The sequence below is a fragment of the Myxocyprinus asiaticus genome, chromosome 27, assembly GCF_019703515.2.
Source record: "Myxocyprinus asiaticus isolate MX2 ecotype Aquarium Trade chromosome 27, UBuf_Myxa_2, whole genome shotgun sequence".
Classification (NCBI taxonomy): Eukaryota; Metazoa; Chordata; class Actinopteri; order Cypriniformes; family Catostomidae; genus Myxocyprinus; species Myxocyprinus asiaticus.
This window is the reverse complement of record NC_059370.1, coordinates 32,701,213-32,711,497: the sequence shown is the minus strand read 5'-3', so window position 1 is coordinate 32,711,497 and position 10,285 is coordinate 32,701,213. Positions and strand designations below refer to the sequence as shown.

Genomic DNA, 10,285 nt, shown 5'->3' with positions numbered 1-10,285 from the left:
GCCCGGTTGCTAGGGAGGGTAGAGTCACGTGGTGTAACCTCCTCATGGTCGCTATAATGTGTGGTTCTCGCTCTCGGTGGGGCGTGTGGTGAGTTGTGCGTGGAAGCCGCGGAGAATAGTGTGGCTCTCCACACGCGCTACGTCTCCATGGTAATGTGCTCAACAAGCCACGTGATAAGGTGCGCGGATTGACAGTCTCAGACACGGAGGCAACTGAGATTCATCCTCCGCCACCCGGATTGAGGTGAGTCACTACGCCACTACGAGGACTTAGAGCACATTGGGAATTGGCCATTTCAAATTGGGGAGAAAAAAAAAAAAAAAAAAAAAATAGAACAAACTGATGTGCAGCATTGCCGAGCATACCTACATATGTACGATCGTTAACATAGAGACATTTTCCAAGAACATGTCATTTTGTGTTATTAGCCTATAAAAGAAACCAAATCTACTTATATACTAAATATACTTTTTAGTGCCCATTCACTTTGTTTGACATGCTGCTACATTCATGTTTTACATGTAGTCTTGAGCATCCTCGTATTTTAATGCTCCTCTAAATGCCTCCCCTAGCATCGTGGCCGATGTCTGAATGTTCACAGACAGTATACCGTTGCTTGACTGTTTCGAACTTCTTTCTAGCTCTGAGCGAAGAACAAAGAAGAACTTTGCCACAAGTATATTGGAGCCTTAAGGCAAACTGTTGCTGATTTCTCAACCTCTCAAGCCTCTTTGTGGGATCACAATTTTTTTCTGAAAGAAGCTGGGAATTGTTATAGCCAAACGTTTTTACTAAAATGTGGCACAATTCTATGCCGACCTGAAAGCAAAGTTCTACCTCACTTAGCAGTCATTTTATTTCATCCATATGATACAGATCTAAACCTTAAGGTTGTTTCTTTGACATCATTATACATAAATGTTGTGAACGCTTAAGCTTCTTAAAAAGTTTTCAAAGAAGTATGCACCATTTAGGTAGCAAGCTCACACTACATGCAAACACAAACAGTAGCTAATTATACTATTATAGAGCAGGGTTCTGCTTCTATAGCTGTTATGGTGATTACTGATCAAAGTAATTATACTATTGGGAGATTCTCATAACTGGTTCCATAGCACTTATTATGGTGCATAAATTGTATATATCAAGAGGAAAACTTATTAGTAGAAAGAAAGAAAGAAAGAAAGAAAGAAACAAGCACACAAACAAACAAACAAAACAAAAACAAAGGATGTCTTTTTAGCCGTATCTGTGCCTTCCCTGACTCGGCTAATGAGATAAAGTTGAAAACAAGTGGGTTTCTCATAATGGGAGAGAGAAAGGGTGTCAGATGCATGGAAGTTATCAACACATTTAACATCAGAGGAAGGCTCTAAGCTCATGAGGAAGAGAGGAGCTAATGTCAAAGTTTAAGAAGAAAATAAAACGAATACATAAACGTTTCCAGGTGTTAACACCGAGCAAGACAAATTTTTGCAGAGAGGCTTAGCAGTGTCTGTAGTCTTGACAGAGTGTAAGCAGCACATTCAGGTGCAGGGAACTGGGAACTCTCAAAAATCACCAGAATAAAACAGAGTCAGTTGGAAATTCAGCTGGAAACGATGCACCTTACTGAAGCCAAAATAAATATCGCAGTCACCCAGCACTCACACACAACACTTAACCTTAATGACTGTTTACATGCATCATAATATTCCGAATGTAGCTCGTAACCCAGAGTCTAAGTTTTACTGAGAATTAACTTTTATTGTTCCGTTTACGAGTGTGAATTTGTATTTGTGTGCAAAGCATGTAGAAAACGACTACTGCTGCTAGTGAGCACCATTTAAACTTGCTAACACCACAAGTGCCAGAATTCAAAGGAGTATGCACATATTCAAAATTATACCAAATAATTTCTGGAATATGCACATTAACAGAAGATTTCTTTTTTTTCCTTTGGATAATCTAAAACATGATGTTTACATAAGTTCTTTACATAAGTTTACATATGAATATTTGTGTGCATGTAAATGTATACAATGATTTCTTCCAATAGAGTACACTTAAAAGTAATCTCCTATGTCAAGTTGCATTCAAGAGATGCAAAAAAGAAGAAAGATAAGATCATATATCATCATTTTTGATCAACAATACAGATTAATTAATTGGCCACTAACTTGTCACTAACAAACAGACACATACATTTTTTTCCTTTTTTTTTTATACTTGAGGAGCTACTTTGGTCTATATCTACCGTTTGTCTACTTTACTTGTATTCAGCATCATAGAGGATATTGAAAGCTACTGTCCTTCACTTTAAACTGCCTTTAATCCTTCTCCAATATTTAAAAAAACATCAGTGTCTCAGCTGTCACGAAAGGTATCATAAATGCTAAAAATCATCCTGTTTTTTTTTTTTTTTTTTTTTTTTTTGTAGTCACTCTCTTTATGTCATGTTCTGAAGCCTACCCTTGCCTGATGCTCATATCTTGGTGACGTGGTGCTTTTACAGTTGATGCTCATGCAGGAAGGCAGAGGAGACTCCGCTCACTGACGTCTGCGGGCTGGATGTGGCAGAAAAGCTGGCTAGAGGGATGACCTTGATGGGATCCTCTTTCTTGCTGCAGTGTCTCTCAAGAGTGTTGTAGAATTGGGGCCGGTTGCTCCCTTTGTCCAGATCATCTTTGGGCACTGACCTGCCAAGGGTGTGACGCCCATCTGGCTTGGTCCCCCGCACCCAGCTTTGTTGAAATCCAAAGGAAGGCAGAGTGGCAGCACCGGATGTCTGGAACTGGGTCAGCGCTGGCGGCATCCAGCAGCTGTCAGAATGACCCAGGATCAGACATTCCTGGGTACAGGTCTCCGAGGCTTCGGCGAGAGCCTTCTGCAGGTTAACTTCAATAGCTGTGGATGATGAAATGACAAATGTAGAGACTCAGTCAACAGCTCGACACAGAAGAAAAACTAAATCCTATTTTCTCTTCTACAGCACTTAGAAAGAAAGACAGATTCTTTAGAGTAAAGTTGCAGTTATCGAACACTGACCTGTAAATGAGAAATAAAAGGCAGCGATACATGTTTAATTCATCTCATAATAAGAAAAACAACACCAGTTCTTTTCATTTAAATGGTATTCCCATGGCCCTAAGTGTTTATCTACAATATGCAGTGAATTCCCTGTAGCTTAATTAAATCTCAAAAAAGCCTCTGCAGTTTGTGTCTAAGATTGGCTTTTACTTATTAAAGAATTAATGAACAACTCAAAAACCATTACTTATTTTATCAATGCCTTTGTGACGTACCTTTCTTCTACTGATGTCTCCCTCCTAAATTAATTCAATTAAGGTAAATCACATGGAAACACAGAAATGTTTGCATCCTTGCCTATTTGTTAGCATATTTGACACATATTAGGCAAAAAAAAAAAAAAAAGAAAACATAGTTGTGAGGAACAAAATGTGATTTGCAAGAAGGAAAAAGAACAGTAAACTACAGTGCTCAAACTTTCTTATTTCATTAAACCTGCTCTGACATAACATGTGAGATGTGCCAAGGAAAAGGCCTCACCATTGAGCCCCAGCCATAAAACCTGTCAACTCCAATAATTAGAATGTAAAACAGTGCTTGCGGAGGTAACCAGGAGCCCTGCAGTGTCGTATGTATATCTAAGAAAAGGAAAGCCTTGCCTGAACATTACTTTTGTCCTTCAGGCCCCCTCTCCAAGCTGTCATGTAGAAATAATTTAGCATATTTGCATAAGTAAAGATGTTAGCAATAATTGAAAGGGATGAGGTCTGGGTTTCCAGCACTACCTATTTGGCATGCTTGGGTTATTTATTTATTTATTTAATTTTAAAAAAAATTTGTGAGCCAGTAGATTTAAAGCTTTTTGTGTTCAGTATTACTTCTGCATTACATATATATATATATATATATATATATATATATATATATATATATATATATATATATATATATATATATATATATATGTATATGTAATGCAGAAGGAAATACATTGAATATCATAAATACAGAATAAGCATAGTGAGCATCTTAATGTCACTGACCAAAAAAGTATCATGGTATTACCAGGATTTTTTGACATGTATCATGGTAATCCCATGGTATGTTTTTAAGTACCATAGTACCATTTTTTTTTTGCTGGCAAGTCTACCATTCAAATACTCTGGTACAGGATACAAATATGAATATTATGATATAATATCTGAGTATTTGCAATATACTGTATTTTGAACAGTTGTTTTGACATGCTACACTTCATATAAAACTTTTTTAAATGGATTTTTGCAATTTATTAAAAAAAAAAAAAAAACATTCACATTATTATGTACTGTGTGTAGATTATATAAAAGATTACATGGAATATTTGTACTTAACTTCTTAAATTCTTAACAGACCATTTAAAATGATCCATTGTAGGAAAATGGTGACCAGTTAAAGGACCTAAAATGTACACATTCCCATATACATTCAAATACTTTACTGAATATTGTAATCTATCATCGTTGATGACAAAATAATATAATTTAATATATTATAAAATAATATAATATAATATAATATAATATAAAGTTATTAATATTATATGGTTATAACACAACACAACATAACATACTGTATATTATATTATATTATATTATATTATATTATATTATATTATATTATATTATATTATATTATATTATATTATTATTCTTGTAAGAGATGCTTTGAATTTTGTGTGTCAGTTATTAATATCAGGGGACTGTACAGATAGGTACAAATATAGAAACTTAGAAACAGACAGAGAGGAAAAGAAGGAGAGAACAGGGGAGACAGAAATAAAAAAAAAAAAAAAAAAAAAGAGATGTGGCCATATCCTTCTGGTCATACTCTGCTACAGTCTGTCTCAGTGCATCAGTGCATAAATCAGTGAAGCGGTAAACGTGTCACCTTTCAGAGGGTCACTAACTTCATTAAGGAAAAATGATGCTGCTCACTCAGTCTCTGAGCAAACAGAATGAGCGCTGGCCAGGTTGCTCTCCGAGCCTGCTGTAAATCATCCCAGAGCTGCTTTGGAAATTAGAGGTGTCTTTCTAAGCCATTGTTCTTTTGAGGACCAAGCGCATCAAGCCACAGTGGATAGATTCATGCACGGAGGCAAACACATGTAGCAGTCCTAACACATTCACTCAGGACCATGTAAACACCTTTAGTGCATTTGCCCAGCAGGAGTGTGTGTGTGTGTGTGTGTGTGTGTGTGTGTGTGTGTGTGTGTGTGTGTGTGTGTGTGTATGTGTGTATGTGTGGTGGGTAATCAGCACAAACAGTGGAGAGTGCGTAATTACATTATGTGTGAAAGGTGTTTTGGAGTCACACTGCTTTCCAGTGTGCAGAGGCACAGCACGAGCTGTAAGTGGCGCTATGTCAACAGCCAGGAGAGCTACTATTTTTGCATGTGATATTTCACATTAAACAGCTCCAAAGATGTCCATATCAGTTTCTTCTCCACAGGGACTAGTATTGCTTGACTGATGTGGGTGACAGCACTGAATGCTTTCGTCAGCCGGAGGCAGCAACTCACTCTGATGCTGTTTAAGTGCTTTTTGTATTCAGGGGGAATCGCTTGTCTCCCGTCAACCTTTTAAAAAAGAATCAGACCCCACGTGCTCCAGTCTCCATAAACGTTTGTTGGAAAACCTAGCTTTTGGGGGGGAAATAATTTAAATTTCAACACAAAGGTCTCCTGCAGCTGGCTATTTAAAACTGAATGTTGTATGGGGTAAATTATATTTACGTTATCGCAATACATACTTTTAAAATGTCAAACCCATTTACTCTGAGAGTAATATGGATTCTAATAATAGCTAGCATTTAAAGCAAATTGTCTGTAGATCGAAACATTTCACGAAATGGCCAGTGTTTATTGATTGAGGCTCCAGCTGATTCAGACTAGTAATTACAGCGGTGCGAAACCTTGAACATATTTTCCATCTTCCCCTGCAAAAATTTTCCAGCATTGTCATCAGAAATTGGCCAGCTGGTATTCAGACAGCTCCCGTCTGACATACGGCAAAGGTCTTGCCTTTTGTTCGCAGATCTCAATTTAATTTTGCAAACTAAAACAAAAGAAAATTGTGTCAATCTTTTTTCCAACCTATTAAGATAACACAATAAAGAGTGAGCATTTGAAAGCTATGTTGTTGAGTTTGTTAAATGTGACATCTCACTGCCTACAAAGAGATACCAGATTGAATGAATACTGTCGGGGAACAAAAAACAACAACAAAACTCCTGAAGTGTCCTGGAAAACAAATAATTAACACAATTAACAATAAAGACCAGCTTAAGATGTAGCTGGATTACAGTGGCAATTGTGCAAAAAATAAAAAATAAAATAAAACTGAAAACAACGTTTTTGACAGTACGGGGCACTTGTGGCCGGAAATTTGAAATGAAACAGTACTTGCAACGCAAGGACAGGCTGAAGTCTGACAACGAACACAAATGACAGTTTGTGATGGGACTGTTTAGCAAAGCAGCACGACCTGAATATATCTTGATGGGATTTACATCAAGGATGGCAGAGAGATGATTGTTCAAGTCATTATGTCAGCATGTGCAAACCCATTACTACCAATTAGATAGCTAATTGCATAAATATAATACATAATTTCTCTTGTTCACTCTCTCCCCTGTCTAAACATTATCTGGTTGACTATAGAGCTAAAGAAATCAGGCTCTGTACCACCTACAACACATTTCTGCATGAAGCAGTGAGCTTTATGTCAGAAGAGGGAATTCTGCCTTGAATTTTAATGACACTTTGTAATTTTGCTACAAAAGTGTATTACTGGTTCCGATGTAGCTTATTGCATTCGGTGCAGAAATAGAAGTGTCTTTGTGTTCTAAGTGAACAATCTTTGTTGAAGAGCACAAATGAAAGTTGCATGAGAGTCCATGGCATCGGTTTAAGGGTTGTGCTTTTCCAAATGCAAATGATCAAGTAATGAGTAAAGTTCATTGAGCCAAAACATACCCTTGAAAGGGGGTACACGGTGGCATAATTGATCAAAGTGTAGTATTGTTTCAGCCATGTATGCAAATTTTACATATATTTAATTGCTGCTCTTGATGTCAGTACAGCTGGAACCCTTGGGAATGGGAAAAGAACAAGACAAGAGAAAATATCAATGCTAAGTTAAGGATATTATTCCAGTTTTATCATTTGACAACCTTAAGCAGTGCTGTACTTTTTTGCTCCACACAAAAAAATATGCAGATGCTATTTGCAGCCTGGTGCAAATAGTGTCAGATACTATTTGTACACATTTTTAAATACTAACCTACAGTATGTGGGCTTCACTGCAGTGTGTTTATTGTGTTTATTTAGAGTCCCACAGACACACTACATTAACCCCTACCCCTAGGCCTAACCCTAACCTTACATTATGAAAAATAACCTTTGTTTTACTACAGTGACCATAGTTTCACCATGGTATTTTTTTTGTAAATTTACAGCAACCACAAAATTAACCATGATTACTATGTTACCACCATATTACTGTAGTAACAAAATGGTTAACTGCATTAAAACTATAGTTTCTGCATATATGTGAATGCAAAAAAACTAGATGAAACAAAGGGCATTTGCTCCAAACCAATTCGATGATGTCAAACAAAACAAAATTTGAAAGATAATAATTGAGTTTGTAATTACACAGACTTTATCATTTCATTACACACCCACTCTGACTCTACATCTAGATTGGCAAATGGATGGTCATTAATAATAATGGAGCTATTTAACCCCATGGGTGTTTTACAAGGGGAATTTTTCACTCAAGGGTTGGACACAACCATCATGCGAAATAAGAGGCCCACTTTCATTCTCATGAATCAGGGAAAGGCCACTTACTGCAGGCTAGATGCATTTCATCACCAGCTCCACTCCAGCACCACTCTCATATTTCATCGCTGCTTATGAGTGGTTTACACTTTTACTTTTGCAGAGGAGATCCGTATGATTACATGGTGCTTTTTCACTGTTATATATTCATGAAGTCCCAATGTACAGATGTACAGTGGGATGTAAACTGTGACATGCATCGCAAAAATAAATTACAACTGGAGGCCAGGGGCATGCAACACTCCAGCAACTGCAATATGTTAAAGAAATTCCAGGACCCATGGGCCATATAACACATTTTATGTACTTAAGGGAGGGTTGAAGCATCTTTTGCGGTTCTGAGTGCTACTTTGTGCATTTGAGCAACTGAAGATTTCATGTGCTAAAGCTTGCTATCTGATAACTTGGTAACATGTGATAACACTGAGTCAAATACAATATGTATAAACATTGTGACGTTATTGTAACATTCTATAACACTTCAAAGTATCTGAATGTAATTTAACAAATAATCTGTTCATATTTTTATTAAGCATTACATTTGAGGAAAATCACACTCACAATCGTGTTATTCTTATTATTATCAACATAGCTGTGATTCGGCTGTAGGTAATGTGGCTGCAGAGTTAGTTTTCTCTTCTTTTTTATTTATTTATTTATTTTTACAACAGTTAGTTTATAATGAGTAACTGCATTTAAATTACAAAATGGCAATATTTTTTACACTGGCAATGAAAATTGCTTGGTTACATTGTTGCAAACAACAGAATTGGTATTTCACGCAGTGAAAACGACAAGCACAGTAATACAAACAGTGAAACATGCTCTTACAAAATATCAACACTGTTGGAATGCTCCAATCAAATGACTGGACCAGAACTAACTTTTTAATAAAGTTAATTTCTTAGCTTTAGCAATAATTTTGATAAAAAAACTTACTTGTTACTCAGTATGATTATTTGATTGAAGCTTATAAAAACAGAGAGCTGTGAAATTCTATATATAGTACATAATGAGAAATTCCATTGATGAGAAATAACCAATTGACAAACAACATGACAAATTCAGAAGGAAGTTGTGATTCACTTTTGCACAGCTGACTTGCTCTGGGGTCCAGAAGAATTTTTTTATTTTTTTTTATAATGGCCTCCCAAATACATAAAGTACACATCCTACCATCTGTTACTCTGCAGTAACAACTTCAGGGCAACACACGTGCAGTTCCTGTATTTGAATGAAAATCTGGCACAAAAGATGGAATATTTCCTCATGGAAAAGAGCAAGTTACAAATGGAAGCATCAGTTTTATGCCTGAGAATTGTTCACACTTCTTTCTTCCCAATTCCTTATACTTGTTTATCATATTTCACGCCTGTGTGACAGACGTAGTGTACAACAAGAGCATATTTGCAGTACTGTATCGAAGCCTACACAAGAGTATGGCATTCACACCAAGAATGTTGTCATACTTTCAGATGTATTCATCACAACAACAGTGACCTGTCTTTGTGACTGAGGATAATAAAGACATTTCCTATTTTACTTGTTCAGTTATGATGTCTGCTTAATTTTTTTTTTTTTTTTTTTTGATTGATTGGTTTTGTAGAATTAAGATATCTAAATCAATGTCAAAAACTGTGAAATGATTTACAGCAATTGACTTAAACCAATTTTTTCCAGCTTTTCAAACCAAATCTAATCCTATTAAAAAAAAAAAAAAAATAAAATAAAAATATATATATATATATATATATATATATATATATATATATATATATATATATATATATATATATATATATATATATATTTATTTTATTTATTTATTTTATATATCCTATATATATATATATATATATATATATATATATATATAAGGATGATATATTTTTCATGAGCCGTGTAGGACTTTACTGGTTGTTTAGATCAGTGTTACTATCAGAAATAATTAATAATTATTTCTTTAGTTATTAATTAATATTTAAATTAATTAATTTAATCTAACTCATTAAAACCTCATATGGGGCTCCAGTAAATGTAGTGTGCTACGTTTAGGAGCGGGTTTGGTTATTAGCAATAATTAATAATTATCAAAGATAATTATTAATTATTAAAATCAATAGAACATTGATGAGAATCAATGTTAGCTTTTTTTTAATCCTTTAAATCAACAATTATCAAAGATAATCACCAATCATTAACATCTATGATACATTAATTAATATTAACACTAGCTTATTGATCCTTCAAAATCAATAATCGTCAAAGATAATTATCAATTATCAAAAATCAATAACATATTCATAAGGATTAACTTTGACGGGGCACCACCCTGGAATCAGGGACTAATAACCAGACAGTATAATAGTCTCAATATTAGATTGTTTTCT

The 10,285-nt window shown here is 35.2% G+C and overlaps 1 protein-coding gene across 3 annotated transcripts in view; it reads right to left on the bottom strand.

Annotated features, from left to right (window-relative positions):
• Positions 1 to 2,222: 2,222 nt before the first annotated feature.
• Positions 2,223 to 10,285, bottom strand: part of LOC127418377 (protocadherin-11 X-linked-like) — a 279,153-nt gene continuing 271,090 nt past the window's right edge. For 2 of the 3 annotated variants that reach the window (XM_051659002.1, XM_051659003.1), the window contains one exon: positions 2,223 to 2,887. In XM_051659002.1, the coding sequence (XP_051514962.1) occupies positions 2,490 to 2,887 (398 nt within the window). In that variant the 3' untranslated portion in view covers positions 2,223 to 2,489. The remainder of the gene's footprint in view (positions 2,888 to 10,285) is intronic. The other variant, XM_051659005.1, reaches the window with a different exon arrangement.